Source organism: Rhamphochromis longiceps, linkage group LG3 (assembly GCF_057381845.1).
Source record: "Rhamphochromis longiceps isolate RC_006_pf linkage group LG3, R_longiceps_female_GT1.1, whole genome shotgun sequence".
Lineage (NCBI taxonomy): Eukaryota > Metazoa > Chordata > Actinopteri > Cichliformes > Cichlidae > Rhamphochromis > Rhamphochromis longiceps.
In genome coordinates, this window is record NC_140559.1 from 24,115,984 (window position 1) to 24,142,313 (window position 26,330).

The following is a 26,330-nucleotide window of genomic DNA, read 5'->3' on the forward strand; positions in this document are numbered from 1 at the left end:
AAGTAAATAGGGAACCATGTCAATAATCAGTTTTGCTGGTTTCCATATTTATTTATATGAATAATTAAATGATAAATGTAAAATAAATAACTTGATGCATGCTCAATCATTCAGGTAAGTAAATCTCCAAAAGTTGATTCTGTTCATCTGGACGTAGCGTTTTGTGGGAGAAACGTTTCATCACTCATCCAAGTGACTTCTTCAGTCTCAGCTGAAGGTTTCCCCGATCATATAAACAGTACATTTGCATAATGACTGAAACCAGCCCACTGAAGGAACAATGGGCTGGGAGGTCAGTTCCTTAATCTTAATTATGCAAATTCTCATGACCATTGATCAAAACCCACTGATCAATGGCAATTCACAGAGAGTTGGGGAGAGTTCTCTGAAGCAGTTAGAACAAGACAAGGCTATTGACTGGACCTCATACCACAGGCTGTATCCAGGGGAGTCTACACGAAGTCTGTATGGTTTACCGAAAATACATAAACAGGGTGCACCTTTAAGACCGATAGTCTGCATGATCAACTCTGTCACCTATAACATCTCCAAGTTTTTGGTTTCGATCCGCAACCCGCTGGTGGGCAGCTCTGAACACAGGCAGAAGAACATCACATCAAGAAGGCCCTGAGTAAATGTGGTTATCCCAGCTGGACTTTTGTCAAAGCTGGAAAGGCACCTAAAGAAAGCTCCAGCTAATCCAGGAGAGAAGGACAACTGCTGCCCAAGCGAAAACCTGTAGTGATCCCGTTTCTGTCAGGAGTATCGGAGCAGTTGAGATGCATTTTTTCAAAACACCGGGTCTCTGTAGCTTTTAAACCCCAAAATACGCTTCGCCAAAAATTGGTCTACCCCAAGGATCGGGTCCCCCGACACAAACAGAGTAACATAGTGTACGCTGTTAAGTGCCAGGAGGATTGTCAGGATTTATACATCAACCTCTGGCGAAGCGGATGGCACAACACAGAAGAGCTACCTCTACAGGCCAGGACTCTGCAGTCTGTTTACACCTACAGGCCAGTAGACACTCTTTAACACTTAAACCTCTGAATAGAGGAGGGGGCCTAAGGGTACATCTTTCTCCATCTTACAGCCATTCCCCAACTCTCTGTGAATGGTACTCATGGCCATTAATCAGTGGGTTTTGGTCAGTGGTTGTTAATCAATGGTCATGAGAATTTGCATAATTAAGATTAAGGAACTGACCTCCCAGCCCATTGTTCCTTCAGTGGGCTGGTTTCAGTCATTATGCAAATGTACTGTTTATAAGATCGGGGAAACCTGCAGTCAGCTGAGACTGAAGAAGTCACTTGGATGAGTGACGAAACGTTTCTCCCACAAAACGCTACGTACAGATGAACAGAATCAGCTTTTGGAGAGGTAAAATAAATATCTGTACATTTCCTCCAGACACACCTCATTAATGCGTTTCTGCACCTAGTTTGGTCCCTGCTGTATGAACAAAGACTGATGGCGAGCTGAGTAAATGTTCTAATGTGTCATTCTTCTGGTTCAAATGTCAGTCTGAGCTACAGACACAGATAAAGCATGTTTAAAAAACTGTGAGTCTAATTTAAGCTCCGACTTTTTGTTCCTTGATCATGCTGTTAATCATTTCTGGGTGTGTTCACACTGAGTTAAGCCTTTGTCACTGTGTGTTTTCCGTGTTTCTGAGAGCAGCTTTAGGCTAGCTCTGAAAACCAGAGTTATGGACAGATGACACACACTCCCGACTTCTCAGAATGGGCTCACTGAGTGCAGCATGGTTAAGAGCTTGGAGATATCTGTTTGTATCTGTCTTGTGTGAAACTTGTATGAAAAGCATACAAGAGTGAAAACAGATATAAGATCCCTTGAAAAATTATATAAATAAAACTTGTATACTTGGATACTTATTAAAACAATATATGAAAGTAATGAGAAAGTGGCCACTTTCATGAGTAAATCATATAAGCCTTATATGATTCACTGTATGAAGTAGGCCACATCTTATGCAAGTCTTTTATAATTTTTTTTTATCTATTTCTTTTCCATATGGGCATCACATCTGTTTCTGTCTTAGTCGCCTGTCTGTGTTAAACAATCTTCTATTTTCTTTGTTTCTGCACTCACTTCTCTGCTCTGTGTTGTAGTTTTTAACCATCTTTGTCTCTATTTCACTGACTCATGGAGAAATGCTGGATTCTGAATCCAATTTTACATCCTAAATTGCTCTCTAAGGATACTGAAGAGGTGATCTGCTGCCACCTGCTGGCTGCTTCAAGAAGCTACTCCTTTACACCCATCAGGAATTCTGATTAGACTTTGAATCTGTTTAATATTCTATGATCTAGGATAGCCTCTTTCCCTGATGTGACCTGAAAGACTTTTCCCCTTTAGACTACAGCTGTGTCCACCTGTAGTCTAGTATAGAGGACACAGCAAGAGTTTACTGCCTTTTGTTTCAAGAGTCAATGAGAAGCTTGGGATGGACTACATGATACTAATAACAAATACTTTCTACAAAAAGACCAAATATGTGGTCAGTGTGTGAGGCAACAAGTCTCTAATCTTAATGTCTTCTTTAAATGCCTGAGCTCAGCGTTTTTCTGTCATAAGAGACCAAATAAGATGTTTGATTATTGTTTGATTTTTTTATAATCCAGCCTGTAAATGTTTCCCTCAATTCTCTTTGGTCTGTATTGTCTGGTTATTAATTAGCAGTTTTTTAAAACCCTTTCACAGTAAAAGTCCCAGATTCAGACGTCTGATCACTAATCACCATTTCTATGTCCGAGTAATTCTTTGCTTTGGATTTTATGTTGCATTTACTGACCTTTGACCTTTTGTTGGAAGAGCGCTCTATACTCTCTCCGTTTTTCATGTCTGTGCGTTAGTAAAACTGCATGTCTGAGGACAGCACCCTGCACTCCTGGGCATTAGCCGTCTTTACTTAACTGATCACACCCTGATCTGCGTCTGCCTGGAAGGAACATACAGCTCAGCACAGCTTCTCTGAGTTTTAAAACCTTTTCCTCCTGAAACTTCCTTCTACCAGAAAACAACACAGTCAGCACAGAAACATTGATTTAACACAGTTTTTATTCATGTCTTTAAACACAGTGAAACTTTTACCACAAAGATAAAGTGGAAGCTTCTCCTCCTCCTCAGCCTCTGATGTCACATTAAGCTAACCCTGTGCTCTCAAGATAGGAGCTCTGACTTCATGAAAATACTTTTTCAAAGTCTTAAACATCATAAAATTAAAAAGTGCATAAATTATCTGTGTTAAAATCACAAGTTTTAAACCCCATTCCAGTTTCACTACAGCAGCATACATCATATCCTGTCACCTGTCAATCTGTTAAAGTTTACATAACGACATCTTTACAGCCTGATAGAAAAACTTTGTAAGCTAAGAAGACTTTTATGTAAGTAATTAACGTAAATGTGTTCACTTGGACGTATCCCATGTGTTACACTAAATCCCTGCATTGTATTTAAAGTGGACATGAAACATTACATGTGTAAAGGTTAATTTACACCTCTGTCTCTTTAGCAGCAAGTGATTCTTCAACATCGGCTAGCTGAACTGAAACATGAAAATCCACCTGTTTTAAGAGTGAGGAGGAGAGCCAGTTTGAGTCAGGTACACTGGTGGTTCACAAAAGTGACACCCTTTTACTGCTTCTCACTTTACACCAAGTAATCTGATCTGTCACTAGTTAGCTAACATAAACGAATAGAAGTCTATTAGCCAACCAACCCAGTAACATCACATGCGGTACTTGCACAACATGGTGCCAAACATACTCTAAAAATAGAAACTTTATTCCCAGCTTCACAGTGTTAAATCTGTGAAAGCTTTTTAGAGCATGGCTTTGTGGTGTAAGGTAGCCTTTATACATGTAGCGTTTCACTTGATGTTATTCTATTTAATGAATCCTTCCAGTAGCATGAATGTACAGTGATATAGTTTAATCCTTAATTATAATCATTTTTTCTTATTTGGATGTATAAAAAATATCCATCAATCCATCCACCCACCCTCCATCCTCTGTCTACCAAATCATCTTTACCGTTTAGACCCTGTTTTTAAATGTGAACTTCACACGAGACGTTCTTGTGACTTTCAGTGAATCCAAATATGTCTATACAGCATCTGCTTCGATCACTCACACATGGAGGTAAAGCTTTATCTGTGCAAAGAGTCATTTTACTGTAATAGCTACATTAATCTGACAACTTACAGGATATCTTCACATTCACAAATGAAACAGTTTTTGTTAGCATAAAATATAAAGCTTTGTTTACAAAACTGTAAAAACAGGACATTTTACATTATAATTCATAGAGAGGAAAACTAGCTTCACCTTTAAGAGAAAACACTTAATGGAGAGAAGAAAAAAATAGTTCCATGTCTATTAATTACTTGATATAATCTGTGAACCTAAAACACTTCATGTGATGACAAATTACTCAGTTTCTGTCATGAACTCTAACAGCTCAGTTTGATTCTTGTGTTTGTGTCTTATAACCAGCTTTGGTGTCATTACACCGAGTCCCACACATCAACAAAAATCCCTGTCCTAATGAGGACACACGTATGATCTTTCTTTTATTATTCAGGTTTCAACACAAAGCAAAGATGACTTCAAAGTGATCACCACAGCTGCTCTACTATAGAAACACGGACAGGTAGAAACACCAATTTCAAGTCTGACTGATCATCTCTGCCTTTGTTACCTGTTCAAGTTCAGACTCTGGCTGCTGGGCTGGGGTCAGCATACACCCACTTTCAGCAACACTCTGTGTTATTGGCTTACTTAGCGTTAGCATGCTGTCTGTGCAAATGGTTGCAAAGAGCCAAAGTTCTGTTAGCAGGATACTGTTTAGCATTGCTCTGTTGTCCTTCTGTGCAAAAAATAAATAAAAGTAATGGCCACATCTCCACTGTAAACCGCTCCACCGTTTTCCTACTTCATGTAGTGCAACAAAGAGTTTCAGTTCACACATGATAGTACAAACCGTGACGCCTGCGTTTTTTATGTTTTCGGTAAATTAAAAATACACCAGCGATGATGAACATCACAGGAAGAGGCAGACCAGCTCTCAGTCCAACAAATCCATCCTCGTTCACTCCATCTCCACTCTGTCCTCCTGTCTGACCTGCAGGTGAGAAACAGGTGTGAGGTGTCAGCTGTCAGGTAGGTGATGAGTGAAGAACAGAACAGAATCAAACTGCTGTCAGACATTATCTACTGCACTCTGATCACATCACTCAGACCAGCTGCTTTCTACAAAGTCTCATCAACAACATCTTTACAAACAAACATCAACAACCAGGAAGCAGCTTCACCTCTGATCACACACACACTCAACTCTACTCACTCACCTGGAGCAACAACTCTCAGATAGATGCTGCTGATGGACTTCCCATCTAACAAACGACACTCATATGTTCCTGTGTCCTCAGTTTTCACATCCTTCAGAATCAGAGACACGTCTCCATCCGTCATCTGTCTGTCCTGCAGATCCACCCGGTCCTTAAAATTCGGATGCTGGTTTGTTGGATCGAGCTGCTCGTCTCGGTACAAAAGGACATATTGTGTCTTCAGGTCAGCTCTGCTCCACTCCACACCTATGATGTCGCTGTTTGGACCTCGACACGGCAGAGTGGCAGTCTGTCCACTATCCGCTGTGATGATTTTCCGGTCTGAAAGAAGAAATAATTCAGAGCAGAGAGTTTAATGGGATCAAAGTATAGCAGCCAATCAGAGTAAGGAGCTAAGAGACCACTCGGCGTGGGATTTTCATGTGTTTCACACGGCAGCTCAGGTAACTTTATAATCTTATGAGCCCCTTAAGTCCTTTTATGATCTATCTTTAAATCTAAATTGTTTATTTTCTTGTTTTCGGTGCCGTTTTACTATTAAACTGTTTGGAGATTCTTCATAATCCTTCAAAGATCAGCAGGTCTCCGTCTCTGTGGGAACACTGTGGATAAATGGAACAGAGGGAGTTCTCATGACAGTGTTACAGTCCCCTACAACTACAAATGCATTGGTAACAGCAAACAGTCTTTAAGTGAGCCTAACACAGCCACACCACATGTGTGGATTGTCAGAGCCCTGTCAATGCTTTCCTGCACAGCTGAAGTCCATGGCTGGCAAAAATGATCCCAAGGCCACCGGGAAATGTCCCTGTACCACCCCTGATAGAACTCAGCTCACCTGCATTGAGCTATCTGGTCTTGGGACAGGTATTAGGAGCACATCGGCCTCTGAACCCTTCCTATAGAGGTGGGCAGATCCATGCAAATATCAGTACAGTGATGATATTGGTATCAGATTGAAAATGTGTTCAGAATTTTCAATTTGAGGATGACTGAGCCCATAAATCACAACACACTGCTCACCCCAACATAATCTGCCTTTATGACTTAAAAGCTATACTGCTATTTACTTGATATTGGATGAATACAAGAATATGTAGTATTGCACAGCATTACTCTGTGGTAAAATCCTGTTGTAGGCTATAACATAATGTTCCAAGAAAGGGGAACAAAATAAACTGTTGGTGGTGGTAAAAATGCATAACTTTTGCAATTAATTATCCAAAACGGGTCTAGTTTTATGCAGGTTATAGGAAATTATAGGTTATAGTAAAAGCTGTTTTTTAAAATACATGAATCACTTGTAAACATGCAGTCCATATAGTCTCCACCTCCTCCTGCACACCTTAAACTCCTCCCTCAGTGACAGCGCAGAGCAACATCATTTCTCCGGACCTTGTCGTGTTAGTGAAAAGAAATTGTTGGGAACTGAGCGCAGCACCCCGCCGTGCGTATTTCAGAAGAACTGCAAATAAATCGGGTTGCGTGCTGAGTTTCCACAGCACAGGTTAAACAGACACTAATGACACAGATATTATAGGCTCAGTATTACGGACTTTTCAGAGTAATATAAAGTGAACTCTCATACTTCATGTTGCTTTAAAACAGCTTGAGTCTCACCTGCAGAGACCAGCAGGACGCAGACAGACAGTAAACTCCAGCAGAGACACGCAGACCTGCCAGCTCTCATTTCCGTGTTCGGACTTTTCCTTCTTCAGCTTTAAAAAAAAAACTTTAAACTTCCTTATCGATAGATCCTGGACGTGAGATTATCTGAGTTGGACTTTATTAAAAACATTAACATTTAATGTTGTTTAAATATCCGTGTGTCTTCCGCGTCTTCCGTGATCGTGTCAACGCAAGCAGGGGCGTGGAAGCGGTGGAGGAAGAGTAGGACTACCCAGGGCCCCTGAGGTGGGAGGGGTCTATCCAAACCTGAAACATTTTTTTTTTTAGTTTGCATTTTTTTTTTTTTTTTTTAGTAATTAGTGTCATATTTAAATTTCATGAATAAATCAGTCAGGTGACTAAACTTTGATTCCTAACTAGCCGTGATAATACTAGGTGTGATGCCATTTCACCCCTTACAGATAAAAAAAAATGGTTTAGTCCACCCTGCTGTGGGGCTTGCAGCAGCAGCCTATCTATATGAATGCTAGTGCACACAGTGAGTCATGTCTTTAAACAAGAAAGTAAACTGAAAGAACCAAAATAAACAAAGGAGCGAGAAAACAAACTGAGGACAGTCGACTGCTAACAAAACCCCGACTTTCAGCAGCCACAGTGCAAAAAGCTGTCAGAACTGTTGCCTCTCACTAAAATCAGTTGATTTTGTGCATCAGAATAAGTAAAAGTTTTGTTCTTTCAGGAAACTTTCATACTTACTGTTCAGTTCTCATCCCACCACTAAATTTAACCAACTCGGTCACGTTAAGAAAAAGGTAAAATATCAGTGTAGCAGAAACATGTGAAAAAAACTTTTGTTTCAGATATTTTAACTGTTACCCGGAAGGAACATTCCCACAACCTCAGTAACATCCATACAGGACCCTCAGAATGCTGCAGTCAAAACTTTTAGTCTTAATTTAACTTTTAACCTCACATGAACTTTATTTCATTTATTCTTGGTGACAGAAACCTGGCGATGACTCCAACCTCCTTGGTTTCAACAGGAGGCCGTTCCTTCCTGCTGCTGTCAGACTCTTTAATTCAACCACGTGGTCAGATCCACAAATACTGAACCACAGTAAACACACCTCACTGCAAACCGTCACTTTTTGTACACCACAACGTACATTTGCATACCTGTGCAGCTATAATACCTGTTAATATCCCACTAACATTACTGTTAATATGACTTTCCTTTTATATTTTTATCTCTGTTTCTACAATTCTTTTTATACGATTGCTCTGCTGTCTGCTGTATGTGTGTATTCTGCTGCTGACAGTTCATAAAGTTTCTCTGATTCTGATTCTGAAATGATCATATTAAACGGTTTCTTGATAACTTCACTGTAACTTGTTTATAACATTTGTTATGATTGTGTGGCCAGGTGTTTATTCAGAGAGCAGCAGCAGAGTGAACGAGGCAGGTCTACAGATAAAGTGTAAATATCACCAGTTTCTCTTAAGTCACATGACTTCAACTGAAGTCTTTTACAGAAGTCATGTAATTCAAAAGTCCCGGCTATCTTTACACACAGGACCATTTGCACCACACTTAGAAAATTCTTTGTAAATGTCAGAGATGTGCTAATGTTTCCTCCCTCTGGTGTCAAAGGTCAACTTGGGCGACAGATGAAAGAGTTAGTAAGGATTTAAACAGGGTGAAGTCTCTTTGTGGACCAAATTGTTTGTGGAAATATAAAAAAAGAAGAAGAGGTAATGTGGACTCAGACTCTTCTTTCAAGCAATGCTGCCACTTTGAGGTATAATTTAATATTTCAAACTCTCAACTTTTCTGCAACAGCTTGGGGATGGCCTCTTCCTGCTCTAACAGTGCACAAAAGCAAGTTCCATAAAGACACGGATGATGGTGGATTAATGAGTTTGGAGTGAAAGAACTTGACTGGCCTGCACAGAGACCTGACCTCAACCCAACAGAACATCTTTGGGATCCATTTGAGTGCAGACTATAAGTCAGGCCTTCTCATCCAACATCAGTGTCTGATATGACACTTCTGAAACATGATCGAATATTCCCATTAGCACTCCTAAACCTTGTGGAAAACCTACACAGAAGTGCAGAAGCTGTTATTGCTGAAAATAGTGGGACAACATTATATTAAACCATATGGATTAAGAATGAGATGCCACTTAAGTTCATATCCGAGCAAATACTTTAAAATGTATCTGGCCTGTCTGGTCTGATAATGGAACTAATCTTGTTGGTACTAAGAAAGAGGTTAGGGGGGAAGAGTTGACATCAGTAAAACACCATGTTTGAGGGGAGTAAGCTAAGGGTCACTGATTCCTCTTTTACACGGCAAACAGGTGACAAAGGTCTCCAAATCCTGTTCAGTGAAGCTGAAGCAATCCTCAATAAATTGCCCAGCACTTCTATATCCTCTGAACTCTTTTGATGTAGAACCTTCTACACCAAAAACTATACTTTTATTCAACCCTCAACCTGTTTTCCCTCAGCTGTCCAAGGCTGGTGGAAACAAGTACAGTACCTGGCTTAAGTTACATAAAACCATTTCATCCTTGCCTTGTTGCTTTAATCTCACTCACTTTGATCTGTTCTTAAAACATTATGTTTATTTCATGTCTTATTGTGTGAAACAGTGCTGGATGTGTTTGATGGTAATGACGTGTCTCAGGCTAAGGGCCAACTTGAACTGGCACTACAGAAAGCTGTAGAGATGCAATTCTGGAGACAAATCAACTAAATGACTTCTCTGCAGCTCAGTTCAGTCCAAACAAAAGTGGTTTAAATAACGGAGACATGTTGTTCTTTAGCTTTGGGTGGTGAAAAAATGTGGCAGGTGACAAAGATGAGGAAGCGGAGGATTTTTGCCATTGTTTGTGGTTTTATGTACTCCAGATTCTCTTTGGTGGTGGATTATTAGTTTGTGAGCAACTCTTGACCAAAGCAAAACCGACAAGGAGCTGACCTTATAACGTAGCAACAGCAACAAATAAATTTATTTTGTTTTTCATTTTCATCATTTTAATTTGCTGTTCTGTGAGGTCAAGACAAAAAGGTTGGAAACACAGTTTTTCCAGTTTGCAAGAAGACAAATCTTGTGCCTGTCAACATGAAATATGATCGATAATCATGAATATTTTCAGTAACTCAGTCAGTAATTTTAGTGTATCTGTGAAAAAAAGCTGAAAAACATCCCTCTGATTTATTTGAAGTGTAAGCAAAGGCACCACATTCAAGAAAAGGAAATTGGGTGGTTGTTACATTTACAGTTTACTAACTTAGAATTTGAACAAAACAATTTAATGTTTCTATGCTCAACATAATTAAATCATGTGGGATCTGCATGAAATTCAACAACTTAATTTGATCTTGTGTCGATGACATGATACAATCTAGTAAGAATAGTTTATTGCCTGGACTTATGAAATTCACAAGATCACACGAGATTTCAAACCACAGGAAAATCACTGGGGTTATTAGAGGAAGACAACTATGTGTATGCTGTTGCTATTTATTGTGGTTTAACCTGTCAAGGACAAAAACGTAAAGAAAATTCTGCATCAAGCCTTGTAACCACAGATTTCCTACTTTTGGGAAGTCAGGCTTGACAGCTTGGTGGCGCGGTTACTTCACAGTAAGAAGGTCCTGGGTTCAAGTCTGCAATCCAGCTAGTTAGCAGTGGGTTCTCTCTGGGTACTCTGGTTCCAACAGTTAAAAGTCATGCAGTTATTGGGGTTAGGTTAGTTGGGAAATATTCTCCAGCGTTAGCCCTGCAATAGACTGGTGGCATGTCCAGGGTGTGCCCCGGCTCTCGCTCTATCACATTTGGGATAGGCCCAAATGACCTGTGTGATTTAACTCAGTTGTTTAAGGTGAAAAACCTCTGTGTGCAACCAATGTCTACTACTGAATTAAGTAAATCCAACATGTTCTCTTTTCATTGCAGAGAGGTTCTGCTTTCTGCTTTTCTAAAGTTTTGGGGAAACAAGAATGCTGACACCAAGTCAAATAGAAGGAGGAAGAAGGTGAAGAGGAAGAGTAATGTTTTTATTTGAAGAAACAGTGAATTGATTAAATACAATTTAGATTAAACAGGTGGGATTCTCTCTGCAGGTACACTTACAACCACAGCTACAGTGCGAGCCACCATGGAAACAGTGCCCCCTTCCTCAGCTCCACTCCCTGATTGCAGCTCCATCCAGCTTGCATTCAGAGTGGTCCTCCACCTGCTGGTGTTTTGTCCATACTTTATCTCCACTCTCCTCGTGGTGTCTTTGTATCGATGCAGAACCAAAGGTAACACTGAATCACTGACTCATCACTCAGTGTGCTAATGATGAACTAGTCTCCCTGTGTAAACTAGTCTTTCTACATATTTACAGGAAATTTCCTTTGTGCTTCTCATAATGATGAGAATAATGATGTCATCACTGATGTCACCACAGAGCATCACCTCTGAATCGCCTCTATTGTGTCTCGGTGATCTCTGCAAACTTTATATCAGTAATAAATAAAGCTGTGCATTTATTGTCATTTCTACAAAGAGGTCTTCTGTCATCTGAGTGTTAGAGATGATTTATTTCTAGTAACTTTTGTTTTTCAAAGTAGGAGTCTAGAAAGAGTCTCACTGTGAAACAGACTGAACAGCTGATTGTCTTTGTTTTAAAACTGACTTCACAGCTAAAACACATTTAAAAACAATATTACTGTAAAAGTAGAACAGTGAAAGTTTATCATCTCGGCCACATCTGATCACCAAACCTGCTGCCTTTCATCCACCCTCCACTGTGCTCCGCCTCAGTGGTCAACTTCACCTCCTCAGCTCTCCTGCTCAGACCTGATCCTGGATTTCATTCTTTATTTGCTCAGATCAGTTCTCCACACTCTGGACTCTCTGCTCAGGTCCACTTCCCAGCTGCTCTGCACAGTCAGTGTCACGGTCCTGGCTCGGTGACCCAATGTTTTGACATTTGTATCATTATTCATCTTTATTTTCCTCATTGTTTAGTCTGTTAGTGTTTTGGTTTCTATTTTGGAATTCTAGTTCTTAGGTTTTGGTTCCTCTGCTTCTCATGTCACTCCTGTCCTTGTACTCTGTGTTCCCTTCAGTGTCTAGTCCGTGCCTCTGCTGTTTTACTTTGATGGGCCCTTGTCTCATGTCAATGTTTCTAGTTTTGCTTCCCCTTGGACTCCTCAGGTGTGATTACTCCCTGCTGTGTCTCATCTCCTTGTTTGCCCTCAGGGTATTTAAGCCCTGTGTTTCTTTCTGTACCCTCATGGTTGTGTTTCCCTGTGTGCCATTGTGTGTGTTTAGTTTATATCATTTCCCAAAGTACTTTGTATTGTTTTACCAGCCAGCAAATAAAGCTGGGCTGTTTTGAGTTTACTCTTCGCCTCTGTGAGTCTGCATTTGAGTCCTCTCCTGCCTGCACACAGCCAGGAGCCTGCCCAGTTTCCAGACAGTCGGTCACACACTCCCCACTCTGACCAGCTCTGCTCTGGCTCAAAATCCTCAGCTTAACCACAAACCCCTATATATTTATGAATCATATCTAGCCAGCTTTGCCTCGTGCAACAGCAGCCTTCAAGTTAAAATCTGTGTAAACAATAACCTGGCCCCAGAAGTGGCTCCATATTCATTTCTATGAGGTGAAATGACTTCCTTTTTTTCCTTTTTTTTTTCCTTTTGACCCCACTCACCCAAACTTTCAGTATTTGATGATTAACCCCATTTTTGGAAAAGCCATGAAATATGGGATCATTAGGTTTTGTTTCTTAAAGAGTTGCAGGAATTTTAAATTTCCAATGGGAGTCTAGTGTTAACAGAGTGGACAGACAATACAGACACAAACAACATGATGCAGACACTAGCAGCATGTCGGAGGACTACAGGGAGGGTGTGAGACCTTTACAGGATGGTGCAGTAACAGAAACTTGTTCCTGGATGCAGAAAAGACCCCAAACAAAACTGGTATTCGACTTCAGAGGAAAGCAGCCCATGCACACCCCGATATGATAAGGACACTGCTGTGGAGGTTGTGTAGCATGTAAGATTCCTGAAAGTCTGCCCTCGACCCCGTACGCCTCCTTCATTGTATAATTTAAAAAAAGTTTGCCATTACCTGAACGTCCTCATAGAAGAGCTCATCTCACCTGTCCTTTCTACTTAACTTTATTCCATATTTTACGGCCTCAGATCACATGCCAATGAAACATCTCAGTAAAAGTAAAAATGAGACAAAAGGAAGATTTCTGCCTTTATTTCTGTCAATAATGGTGCACAAAACAGCTAAAGTGTCCAGATGTGCCGTTGCAGTGCAGGAAGGGTTCTGCATGGGAAAGAAGTTAATATTTACTCTATGAAATCATGATAACATCCACTGCTTGATGGAAAAATCTCACATTACATGGAACGTATTTTTCAGATTTAGAGATTCTCTACAAAGTGATTACATCTGCGATAGCCGTCAGATGTTTAGATAATTTTAACAAATGTGTGTCCTTATTCTTCATGAATGAAGTTTTTTGTTTTTAAACACTCTGCGGCTTTCTCTTTAATAAATGAATGGTTTCCTTTTAAAGGTGGCTGCCCCCTGTTGCCCAAACATGTGCTACACCAACACAAAGAAGCAGGAAGAAAAAGCAACATCTGTCTGTAAAAACTATTTCAACATGGGAATGATCCACTAAAGAGACAGACTCTGTCAGTCCAGAGTATTTTGTAAAACTGGCACAGAAAAGACATCTTTGTATTTGCATAGTATCTATAGAAAACCCACTCAGACATGGAGACTGAAAGTGGAGAGCATGACATGTCCACAGAGAGACCCCAACTGAGGACACTCATATCAGGATCCTTCTACCTGTGATGCTGCAAAAACCTGGAGCAGAGAGTAAGATGAATGGATCTAAACTGCCTGATCCGAATCCTGAAGGTTCCTCAAATCTGTCATGACCCGTCTGTTAAGTTCCACAAACATTTTAAAGATGGATGCAGCATGTGTGATGACACTATCTGGTTTTGGTCTCCACATTTTAGCATCAATGATGTCACCACGTTGTTGTTGTTTTTTTTTTGTTTGAAAGCAGAAGTGACCATATTTGGACAGGGGTGGGTGGTAAATTATGAGCTCACGGTGCCAAGCTTAGTTGCTTAGCATGCAGATTGAACAACTTTTAGAGACTAGCTTCTAGTTTGACCTGCTCCCCTCAGGCAGGAGGCTCCGGTCCATTCGCACCAGAACCTCTCGCCACAAGAACAGTTTCTTCCCCTCTGCTGTTGGACACATGAACAATAACCACATGACTGTCCCCGCCACTCACACATGACCCTACGCTGTGTCACTGCATCATTTCATGTCTGGCACTGATCACCACCTGCACTCATGTATATATCCTTCTACGTAGCACTCTTAATTCTTATTCTCATGTATATATCTCATGTATATCTCATGCACATATCTTTCTTTCTACATAGCACTTTAATTCTTATTGTTTGCACTGAAGCACCGCAGCAAATTCCTAATGTTGTAAACCTCAACATCTGGCAATAAACCCATTCTGATTCTGATTCTGATTCTGACATGAGAGGAACTGCAGGTTTTGGCACTTAGGTGCAGGCTTCAGTTTACAGCTCTGCAAGTTGCTGCTGTAAATGCTGGTAAAATGTTCTGTGTAGATTTAATGATGTGGATGACTGATTTATAATAAGTTACATAATTTCATGAATATGTATATAGTTTGTGTTAAAATGTCTTTATTTGAAATGTGCATGTGTACAGTGTAAGAGTTAGTCTCTCGTGAGAATACCCTTAAGGAGAGTACACGAGACTTTTTATGGACTGCAAGGGAGCAGATGTCTCTCATGAAGCCTGTTAAGCTAAAAGTTTACTAAAAGAAAAAGCAACACAAGGACTTAAGGACCTCTTTTCAGGACAAGCAGTCAATGAGGTATTTGTCATTTGAGAAATGTTTTTATTTGTGTTTGGACTTAATATGTGTACTGTAACGTTGCTAATTGGTTTGTACTGTTGACTGTTGACCAGTTCTCACGGCGTATTGATGTAGTGGCGTATCGGCATACTGGTGATGGTGAAGCTGAGGACAGAAAGCCCAAGTAATAAACGCCCGTTTCAAAGAACCGACCTGTGTCTGTGTTGTCGTGAAGAGAGCTACAGCTGCTTTGTGAGGTAATGACAAAAACACTTTTTGCAGTCTACAGGAAAATGAATCTTGTGTCCGTCAATATGAAACAGGATTGATAAAGAAATCAAATATTTTCAGTAATGCAGTCATTAAGTTCAGTTTATCTGTGAAAAAAGAGCAGAAACACATCCCTCTGACTTATTTGAAGTGTACGTGAAGGCATCACAAAGGTTCTGCTTTTGCAGGGTTTCGGGAAAACAAGAATGTTGACACCAAGTCAAACAGAAGGAGGAAGAAGATGAAGAGGAGGAGCAATGTTTTACTTGAAGTGACAGTGAATTGATATCAGTGTTGGTCTGATATCAGTGAGCAGTAAGATGGAGGAAACGTCTCTGCTGTGTCTGTTCTGTAAGTTCACTCTGTGTTTTTCATGCCTCTGCTGTCTTTGACTGGGATGGAGATCCTATGGGCTGTTTTAAGGAGGAGGAGGAGCCCAAAAATAGGGACAGTGGGTCCCAAGAACCGCTATGTTTAGCAAGTTTGAATGTATTTCTTTGAACTGTGTCTCAGGGTTTGCTTCTGTTTTTAATTCAAAGCTGAGATTTTTGTTGAATTTTTTTGTATTTATTCTGTTCTTATTCTGATGAAATAGCACAATTCAATGCATATATACATATTTCATCATACAGTATTCATTTTCAGTCACATGACCAACTCACCACCGTTGTCCAAAACATTACTTCATTGTGACAGTCAGCAGTACTGCAGTCTTTTTCTTTATCACCTGTCCTGAGCCAAAACTACTTGGATCACCTATCCATGGAAGAAAAACAAAGATATGAAGAGAAACTATAAATTTGTTTTAAATCCGGAACCTCTCCTGGTACTAAAGAGCTGATCTGTTTCAAACTGCTGTTTCGTTTCTTGTAGAATAAATTATTTTTTTTCTTACTAATCTTTAATAGTATCGTAGTGTTTCACTGCCAAACATGTTGTACTGACCAGAACTGACCATGTTTGGATAAATGAGTAACATGCTGTGGCCAGCTAATCCTTACTAGCTCAGCTAGCATATTGCCTCTGTAACCAGGCTCAATCACTTTGCTGGCTGTTCAAAAAACATCACTTGTCTCTGTGTTGTGTAGTAAATGATGAACGAGACTTGCTTATCCTTTAGTTCTTATTAACAGTCATCAGTGGAGATTATTTTATTAAAAGTCAGACAATATACAGTGGTCATATTCTCCATATAGTGATAGCAATAATACCAATATGTAATGGTCCCAGAAAGTGTACTGTGATGCAGAGTGCTGTGATCTACAACTCACTTCAACCTTGTCCCCTGTAATCTGGCAATGTTTTAATGCTGCCAGTGGCATTTATTCACTGCTTATGAGAGAGGGCGCTATTGAGCCAATAACCCTCACAATACTGTGGTTAACCTGGCATACACTATAAACATACGACATAAACACTGTTACACGTCCATAGAAAGTGTAAGCCCAGCATACAGACGCCTGCTGGTCAGTGGTAAACAGTAAGTACATCGGCTTCATCATTCATCTCCAGATCTCACTGGTAAGGCTGTAACACAAAGAATGAAAAAACAGGCTTTACAGACAAATGATAAAATCAACACTTTCCATAATATATTCTACATTTTTAAATTGATTTTTAAAAAACATTTCTAAAAAAAAAGAAAAATGCAAACACTCCCTTCAGGTCTGGTCAGTGAAGGCATCACACAGGTTTTGATGTTGCCTTCATGTTTTGCTGTCAGTTGAGAATTTCTTCTCACTGCAGACAGTCTCCTCTTCAATTATGTCCTGATCTGTTTCAGAAACACAATCTCCTCTGAATGTGTGAAAATCTCATATTTCCTGTCACCTTTACACATTCAAATAAACGTTCTTCTTTCTTCCACTGGATGTATAATATTCACATAAACCTTGATGGTAAGAGAAAAATGAAAGCTGTATATTATTGCTTATTAGGTCTTCTTTTTCATACAGTTACATTTGATTTTCTTTTCGTGACTCATGTGTTTTATAGAGAAAAGCTTAGATTTGAGCCACAAACAATATTATATTTATATGTGCAATGGTGGAGAGCAAAGACGTTGTAATAAAGTATGGATAACTGGTTAATATACATATGTAACCCTACCTCTTTTGATAGTTTTGCTGGCTTTGCTGGTGTGTAATAAATATGTATATTTTGTGAAATTAAAGATTTTATTTATCTATTTGATTAGATTTTAATTTTTCCACTTTGTATAACCACATTTTGATGTTTGATTCATGGCTGACAGAAGTGTCGAAGCAGATAGTTTGAGTCCAATGTGACGTTTCCGTAGAGATGGTTTAACCCCTCTCTGCATTAAAAATGATTAAAAAGGTCAAATAAGTAACATTTTAAAATGAAAAGAACCAGTACAGGCATGATAATCACAAATAGAGTAATTAAATGTCACAAACATAGCTTGGCAAATTAAAGAGTTAAACTCTTGAGTAGCCACTTTTTTATAACATGCTGTGTGATGACAAGGGGTCCAACATGAGCCTGGAAAATGTTTTTCATTATCATAATTTTACACTGCATTTATTTCTGATGCGACATCCTGAGCGGTGTTTTATGTGGATTCATGTCTACTTACCAACTTCTTTAATCGCTACATTAAGATATATTAAAGTCCACAGAGTTTTTTAAAATGGTTGTGAGTGCCTTGAGGTAAATGTTGTCATTTGGTGCTAAATACAATAAATACATAAATAAAACTGAATTGAATGTTACTAATCTCTTTCTTGTTGATGTATTTGGGGATTTAGACCAAGACATTGAAATCAGATGAGGAATTCCCCCACACGGTCATAACTAATGGACTGACTGGACTCATAACACAGACTTGCAGGATTAAGTTCAGTGCGTTTATTTACAGTGAAGTAACAACAGAATGTGACAACAGAAGGATTTCCAGTTAGTGAATCCAAAGCTTCAGTTCAGGCAGGTCCACAGGAATTCTCTCTCTCAGTGGGTCCCAATTTCCTGCAGAGAGGGTAAGATGAGGTGAATGAGCCGAAGCATGCAAAGTTTTAGACTGAAAGAGCCGACTTCCATAACTGTTTCTGAGCCTAATAATGCAGCATCTGATGAAATCCCTCCTCCATCATAAGTAGTGGGCAACTGATCAGAGCTTTACCAGTATGTGAGTTAATGAACCCAGGTGTGCGGAGCTGAAGCACGAGAAGCAGAGGAAGAACCTGCCCTTTGAACACAGGGTGTCTCAGCCTCTTAATATGCTGGTTAGATAAGGTAGAGTGCAATGTTATTCAAGTGTAGTCCATGAAGGGAGATGAGTGAATTCATTTAAACAGGCACCTTATCAAGTGTTAAAAAAAAAGAAAAAAAGGACAAATTCGAAATTATTGACCCACAGAAGGATGAATAAACAGAATGAAATATAAGACAAAAAGAAGGCCTGTCATTTATTTTTAGAAGCCACCCATCTCACATGAGCTCTTTAAAGTTTTCTCTAATTGCTTCTCAGAAACAGATTAAATATTGAGACCTTGTCTGTCATTGCCCCTCTAAAGCTACATCCACACTAGCCCGGACAGATTTGAAAACTGTTTTCATCTGAAAACGCTCCACATCCACACTAGCGTTTTCAGTTGTTTTGACAGATTTGTGCGTCAACATTGAAACAGACGAAAACTCTTACGTTCCAGTACTGCGCATGCGTGAAACGCAAGAAGATTCGACCTGCCTCATTTCTATCTGCTGTTTATTTACTTTCCGGCTCTCTGAAACGTTGCGGCAAACGGTTGAGGAAAACCACCAAGTTTTTTTAAATGGACAAACAATGAGGTGGAGTTGCTGTTGCAAGTAACGCAAAAGCAAAAAGTTGCAAAAGCGAGAATTAAAGAATTTGAAGAAAAGCTATCTGAAGCATGTACAAACTGATATTAATCTTTAATAGGGCTGTCAAACTGAGAGCAAACAAAACAACTAACCTACTCTAAGGCTACGTTCACACTGCAGGTCTTAATGCTCAATTCCGATTTTTTGATCAAATCTGATACTACGGGTACTCTAAATGGACCTATCTTCTGTAATGAAATTACAATTACTCACAGGGTTCATACGCCTTTTTCAGGGTCAGGTCTAGGTTAAATTAAGCACCTTTGTTCCCCCTTTTGTTAAGACATAGAAAAAACGCACCACACAAAAATTCTGCAAAAGGAAACTGTCACCTTATATGCATATAGTGTATAAACTCAAAATGCACATTTCACTTAAAAATTAAGATGTGAAAATGTGAACAAATCAACTTGTTAGAGATATCCATCTCCTGTTGCTGCTGCTTCTTTCCTGTATGACACAAAAAAATAGGACAGAGATGTTTGTTTGTTTTTTAAATTAATTCCAAATAAAACTGTTTTATTGCTAACTACATTGCTGTCTGTATTATTGCTGAAGTCCTAACTGATCCCCTTTAAAGTGTTTGTGCTAATAACATCATGTACAGTCAGACAGGCATGGAGAACAGCACTGACTGGGAGGCTCTGAACTGATCACAAAGTTCAATTCAACCTATAAGACTTTAAGAATGCACAAGCATCTACTTAAAATCTATTTAATTTATCATCCGTGATATTATTATGTACAATTCAGTCCAAATTCGTAGACTCTGACAAATGCATACTCCTTTTCCTCCAATTTGAAGGATGGGTCGGGTGTGTCCTTGGTGGCCCACCATATTCCAGAATTCCTAGCACGGCCCAGCTAATTCCAGTTTCCGCCAATGTCAGCAGCTACTAAGTTTTAATATTACTCCAATTACTCTTTCTGAGTCACAAAATAAACTTTTAAGATATTTTTAGGCAAGAATGTAGCTGTGTAAACTTCAAATATCTGCTCGGTTTATCAAGACATCACATATTTTCAGAAGTGCTGCGACATTTTCGGAGACGTCTGTTAGCAACCAGCTCGACAGCTAGCCGGGGCAATAACAGTGAACCCCCCCGCTGTCTTTCGCTACTCAGGTTAAACATGATATAAGTCACTTAGAGAACTTAAAAATGTTAATTTGGCTTTTTTCAGTGTTTTATTTGTTTGTGAGTAAATCTGTTTGGCTGAGATTAAAGTTATAGTTTTCACACAGCTGAATAAAAGTCAAATGGAAAACTGATTATCAGAAATGTGAGATGATCGAGAATTATGCCAGTATCCTGTTATATTTTAGACAGAAATGAGCAGACGGCCGAGTTTATTAAACTCAGCCAAGACAGCTGGTGATGCAAATCTGAAGGCTAGACCGTCCAGTTTCACAGCCGCTCACTTCTGGCCTACCCGACCTTCTGAGGACCCGGCCCACGTAGACCGCGAAGGCCGGGTCCTCAGGAGGATGCAGCCTATGAATCTGGACACCCCTAATATCATACATTATCCAGGTATTGCAGTATAGTATGCTGCAGCATATTTATGGGTGGAGCCTAGTTAGTGCTCTGTGTGTGGCTTATTTAGTGATTCAAATACACAACAACGCACCATTAAACTTTGAGGCGCTGATGACTCTTGTTGATTTCTCAAGACACAAAGGTGAGGCCTCTTCACTCCTGTGACACCAGCTAGTCTGCAGAAAGAGCAGGAGAACACATATCTTTAGCAGGGCCATGCAGAAATGTTTAAAAGGGTTGATGCTTAAAGTTAAAAAGGGGCACAGATCCAGGCTGGAGAACAACAACACACATTTATCAAGAATCTAATATGGAATCATATCATACTATATCACTGTCATCAGGTGGGAACAATGCAAAGCAAACGCAGTTTATGTTTTACCTGATGGGGTGCAATGTTGCTGTTGAGGGGTTGCTGCTGCTGCTGATGGTGCTGGAGGACAGGGCTGTGTTGATCTGAGGCATTAAAGAGTCCATAGGAAAGATGGTAGCTGATTAAACAAGTCTTATGACATAATAATAAAATCCAAAGACTGGTGACACTGCTTGGAACCATAAGGCTTGTTGCCTAATGGTTCCAAGCAGTGTCACCAACTGTGAGAAATAAACTAGGCTCTGCTTGTGAATCACTCATTGCCTCTCTTCCTCCTTTCATCTCCTCGTCTCATGTATCATCTCCACTTGCTGTCCATCTGATAGTTATAGTAATAGTTAAATATTATTGTTGAGGGCACAGGCAGGACTCTACATGCACACACACATAAAAAAAACATTTGCCTCAAGAAAAGGGCACTTGGGGCATCCATCAGGAAAGGGGCAGGTGCTTAAGCCCATCCCCCCCCCCCCTGCACGTACCTGATCTTTAGTAAGGCTAAGCATTTGCATTTAGGTAAAACTAGTAAAGGTACATACTGCCTTACTGTTATTGGAAGGAAAAGGAACATGTTATGTGACCCCTCCTTACACAGATTTAATACGATTATAAAGTCTTACACTTGTCTTGCCTGCTAAATTATGCTTTCAGCTGTTAGGTGGCTCTAGGCGGTGTACCTGCACTCCAAGTTGACCTGGCCCATCTGGTGTCATGGTTTGCATGGAAGCCCACGTCCTCAGGAAACCCGTTTCATTATTTTAGCCCTGTTGAGGTTCTAGGATTTAACTACATACAAACTTCACTGTCATGATTTCATGTTCTAGATGTTGTCGGATCTGAAAGAGACTGAAAAACAAACAGGTAGTTTTACACTTTTCTTTTCCAAACATTGTTTACTAGCAAGCATAAACCACTGCACACACACAGTTCATGTTTTAAGTCTAGATGAAATTACACATTTGAGTGGTTGCATCTAGCCACTTCTTCCAGATCATATGCGGGACACACAGTCACTCGCAATCTAGTCATGATACACAATCTCCTCTGTCAAACCCGAGGCCTCCTTCTGGTTGGACAAGGCTGGAAAAACCTTAATGGGCTCCTTTTTATGTGAAGGAGCGGCAACTTTACTCTCAATTGACCAAGCTCCTCACCCCATCTCTAAGGGAGAGCCCAGCTCCTCTATGAAAGACGCTCATCGATCCACATCACCGCAGATGTGTGCATCAGAGCACCAGGACCTCTGCCCGATCCACAAATCCAAAAGTAGTGTCTCACAGAAGAATTGACCCATATAGCTTCTTCAGCTTGAGCCCGGCTGGGCCAACTGATCATCGCCCTTGAGCCTCTCTCCAGGCTTGGCTACAGGTTAGGACCCTGGTAGCCATGTTCCAGGCAGGGTACGCTGGCTACCTTGATTTTTTTGGTATAAGAGTGACCCAAATCACTTTTTGCTGCATATTCTTTTGTTTAGATCATGACCCACCATGCTCATACGACTACAGATGTGAAATACACAACGTATTTAAAATAGATATTTATTTTAGTTTTGCAGTAGTGGAAAATAAACAGCATGTCGCTGCATTCCTTGCTCTTTTATTGTCGTGTGGCGTAAATTTCCCAGACGGTGGCGTGTTGCATTTCCCATCTGCCGACCTCCTAGATGGCGATACGTGCTTGTATTCTCCAACCGCCGACCTCCTAGATGGCGACACATGCTTGTATTCTCCAACCGCCGACCTCCTAGATGGCGATACGTGCTTGTATTCTCCAACCGCCGACCTCCTAGATGGCGACACATGCTTGTATTCTCCAACCGCCGACCTCCTAGATGGCGATACGTGCTTGTATTCTCCAACCGCCGACCTCCTAGATGGCGACACGTGCTTGTATTCTCCAACCGCCGATCTCCTAGATGGCAACACGTGCTTCTATTTCCCCATTCACTGAACTCCCAGGCGGGGTTCGGCTTGCCTTCCTCATCTGCCAATGTATTCTTTCAAATTGCATCAAGACCAAATTTGGGTTGGGGGTGATGGGTGGGGGGACTTATTGGCCTATGTCAATTTATGACATAAGGTAAAAGATGACTGGTGACTCTAGACTTGTCACCAGTCATCAGACTGGGAAGAAGCTGTAGTAACTATCTGTCAGGGACCTTTATGCTTTATGCTCAAAACCCCCTCCACTTTACTGCAGTGGAAAGGTTTGTGTAGAATTTGAGCTTTGCGTTTGTGGTCTCACTTAGAATTGTTAGACCACTGAATTATTTGCAGATTATTAATGTTATTTGCTTTGTTTCTCAGTCAGATTCATTATTAGAAGGAGGAGAAAAGGGTGAATTCTTTTTACAGCAATTTATAAGCCACTTTATAGCAACTGGCGCACATACACAACCACACACAACCACACCAAAACAAAACAGACTGACTGCCAGCCCAGGATGTTCTCTACTGGCTCCATCCTTCTTCCCTCCATCCTCCTTCCCTCCATCCTCCTTCCCTCCATCCTCTGTGTCTCCTCCTGACTGACCTGCAGGTGAGAAACAGGTGTGAGGTGTCAGCTGTCAGGTAGGTGATGAGTGAAGAACAGAACAGAATCCATTTCCTCTTCAAACTGCTGTCAGACATTATCTACTGCACTCTGATCACATCACTCAGACCAGCTGTGGCTCAGAAGGTAGAGTACGTCAGGTCGTGATTTAATCCCTCTCGGATATATGTCAAAATATTCTTGAGCAAGACACTGAACCCCAAAATAACCCATGCTGCTTTCACTGATACGATGATATTCTGATATTCCCCACCATGTATTATCCATTTGAATCATTTCAAATTATGGAAAAGACTTTCATTTACATAGTGCTTTTTATTTAAACACGGCATTCAGTCAGGTTTGTAGTTTTGTCTCTGTATATCATCTGCCATTTTTAAACAATATTCTATTTTTCAGTTACAGAAAATATTTTGCTTGTCCAATTACTTTACTCTGGCAAAAAAGGAGAAAGAGATACAAGTCCCCTTCAAAATATATTTCAAGAAATGAAAGTAGGGGTGTTTCTAGATTTATTGTACCATTTAGCTTTGTACTACACCCACCCGGTGGTATACCCAGGGGAGGTAATGTTGTGAATAAGCCTGTCTCACCTGGGTCAGTAACGTTGAGGCAGACCGTTTTATTAAAGTATCTTCCACTATGGTCCACCCCTTGAAGCTCGTATGTCCCACTGTCGTTGCTGGTCAGGTTCTTCAATGTTACAGAGACTGTGCCGCTGATATTGCTACAGTCCATCCCCTCCACCCGACCCTTGATTGACTCCTCCTGGTCACTGGGACGTGTTGGTGTTGAGTCTTGGCAGTAGGAGATATATTTATCATTGTTTTTATATTTTTCAAGTCTTTTTAGCCATACAGATGTGGTGTCAGTGGGAACCTGAAATGTCAGATTGACACTCATCCCAGGATGTCGTAAGATCTGCTGGTCTGAAGCTGAGGAAAAGAAAAGAAAACAGAGTGAGGACTCATCACCTTCACAGCAGCCAATCTGCTTCTGTTCAGAACCACCCACCAAACTACTGAGCCAAACTTTAACACTAGAAGTGATTCGCTCGCTGTAAATCACTTTTAAGCAGACATCTGATGACCCTCTAATGTACTTGTACTGAAAAATGCCCACTTTATGTTGCCAGCACTGCACAACCAAATATTGTTCACCGTGTGTGGTGTAAGTCACCATGTTGTTGGGGATCACTTCCAGTGTGTATAAGGCTTCAGTGCAGGGTTAAGAGACAGGATGTGCTTACCCTGTGACCAAAACGCATTTCCAGAATAGTCATCTACCTCCCATTTAAAACTCTGAATTAGAATCCCAAAATTCCTCACTAACCAATAAATCTCTCTTTGAGGTGACACCGCACAGGTCTCAGTGGATCATGTCATTTAGACTGAGATCCTACTATTCACATTTTTAGGCCCAATAGCTGTGTTTTACACAGGAACAGCCACAGACTCTAAACGTTTTCCGTGACTCGCCGTCAGGAGCTGTCCACTGAACCAGTGACATTAGAAACAGGACTGTAAACAATGTACATAGTGTTTAGTGATCGTGTGTTGAGCCACGGGTAACTTTGCGGATTTTACCTGTTACCACATGTGGGGACCGGTCTATAGTTATTTTTTCTAGACGTTTCCTTTTCCACTAATTTTAGGAGAACAGTTTGATACGTTTTAAAGCCTGAGTTTACTCCTCAGATTTGCATACGTTTCTAATCGGTTCAGTCCAGCTTTACTTTTGACGTTAAACCTGTCCGGTCACCAACACACCCATCGACATATTTACAGAATGTGAACTTATTTATCTGTGAGTTTCTGTAACTTCACAAATCATTACAAAACAGCAGCATTTAAAACCTGCTCAGCCTTACCTGCAGAGCCCAACGAGACGTGGATGACCAGTAAACTCAAGCAGAGACCCAAATATGTCCCAGCACTCATGGCGTTGTTGTGAGTCTTTCTTCTTCGACAATAAAACGTTTTATATTTTATATGCGATAGATCCCCCGCGATAAATAAGTTTAAAAGAAAATACTATTACTAAAAAGTGGAAAAAAAACTTCCCTGCGTCTATCCTCCGTGCGTCGTCCTTAATGTCGATGGGTCCACTGAAAACCGGTGAAAACTGGATCTTCACAAGTTCCGCATACTTACACTTAAACCAATCAGCAGGAGGACCTCTATCAACTTATACTACCTGTGAATAAATATTGGTTGAAAGTACACGTGCATGTCTGGGATTGGTCAGTCATCACTGTGCTCTCTGCAGAGGCGGTCCTAGGCTGTTTGGTGCCCCGGGAGAACATATATCTATCTATCAAGGGAGAGAGAGAGAGAGTATGCAGACGGCTAACAAACAGTCCTTTTAATTTGTTGAGAATAGCAGACAAATCAACAATACATCTCTTCCAATTAATGAAATAATATTATTATGCTGAACACAGTCCAAAAGATCCAATAAGCCACATCAGCGTCTACTCTCTGTCTGTTCAGTATCATAGCCAAGTAGCTAACAAAGATAAACAGAAATTTTCACTATCCCTACCAATAAATGTTATCTTGTTTCAGGATGCATGTCATACATAATACCTGCCATTATCCAGTGACACATCTGCTTACCTGTATCTTTTGCTCCTTTCTCCTCTTCTTTTTTAAAGAAGAAACTGAGCAGCTGTTGGCTTTGACGTTCTCCTGGCTTGGATTTACAACGTTACATTACATCACGTTACACAAATATATTGCACAGGTTGTGTATGAGACTTCAGCACAGCAGCAG

The 26,330-nt window shown here is 40.4% G+C and overlaps 2 protein-coding genes and 1 long non-coding RNA gene across 5 annotated transcripts; 1 reads left to right on the forward strand and 2 right to left on the reverse strand.

Annotated features, from left to right (window-relative positions):
- Window positions 1-3,212: 3,212 nt before the first annotated feature.
- Window positions 3,213-7,255, reverse strand: LOC146673562 (butyrophilin subfamily 1 member A1-like). Its single transcript, XM_085402017.1, has 3 exons — window positions 6,995-7,255; window positions 5,375-5,695; window positions 3,213-5,148 (listed from the first exon to the last, which is right to left on the reverse strand). The coding sequence occupies exons 1-3, from the start codon at window positions 7,062-7,064 to the stop codon at window positions 4,988-4,990; spliced, it is 552 nt and encodes a 183-aa protein (XP_085258143.1). The 5' UTR covers window positions 7,065-7,255; the 3' UTR covers window positions 3,213-4,987.
- A 1,616-nt stretch (window positions 7,256-8,871) lies between these two features.
- On the forward strand, window positions 8,872-11,202 carry LOC146673563 (uncharacterized). The gene is made up of 3 exons (XR_014910529.1): window positions 8,872-9,012; window positions 10,976-11,050; window positions 11,139-11,202. It is a non-coding gene; the product is annotated as an uncharacterized LOC146673563 (long non-coding RNA).
- A 5,659-nt stretch (window positions 11,203-16,861) lies between these two features.
- LOC146673564 (uncharacterized) lies at window positions 16,862-25,696 on the reverse strand. Of its 3 annotated transcripts, XM_085401951.1 has the most exons (7): window positions 25,426-25,696; window positions 24,149-24,490; window positions 23,434-23,534; window positions 21,680-21,848; window positions 21,012-21,085; window positions 20,721-20,805; window positions 16,862-18,215 (listed from the first exon to the last, which is right to left on the reverse strand). In XM_085401951.1, the coding sequence occupies exons 1-4, from the start codon at window positions 25,493-25,495 to the stop codon at window positions 21,816-21,818; spliced, it is 546 nt and encodes a 181-aa protein (XP_085258077.1). In that variant the 5' UTR covers window positions 25,496-25,696; the 3' UTR covers window positions 16,862-18,215; window positions 20,721-20,805; window positions 21,012-21,085; window positions 21,680-21,815. The 3 variants fall into 3 exon arrangements, with proteins under 3 accessions (XP_085258077.1, XP_085258075.1, XP_085258076.1); XM_085401949.1 differs by having other exon boundaries at window positions 21,680-23,534; window positions 25,426-25,695; XM_085401950.1 differs by having other exon boundaries at window positions 21,634-23,534; window positions 25,426-25,695.
- Between the last annotated feature and the right edge of the window lie 634 nt (window positions 25,697-26,330).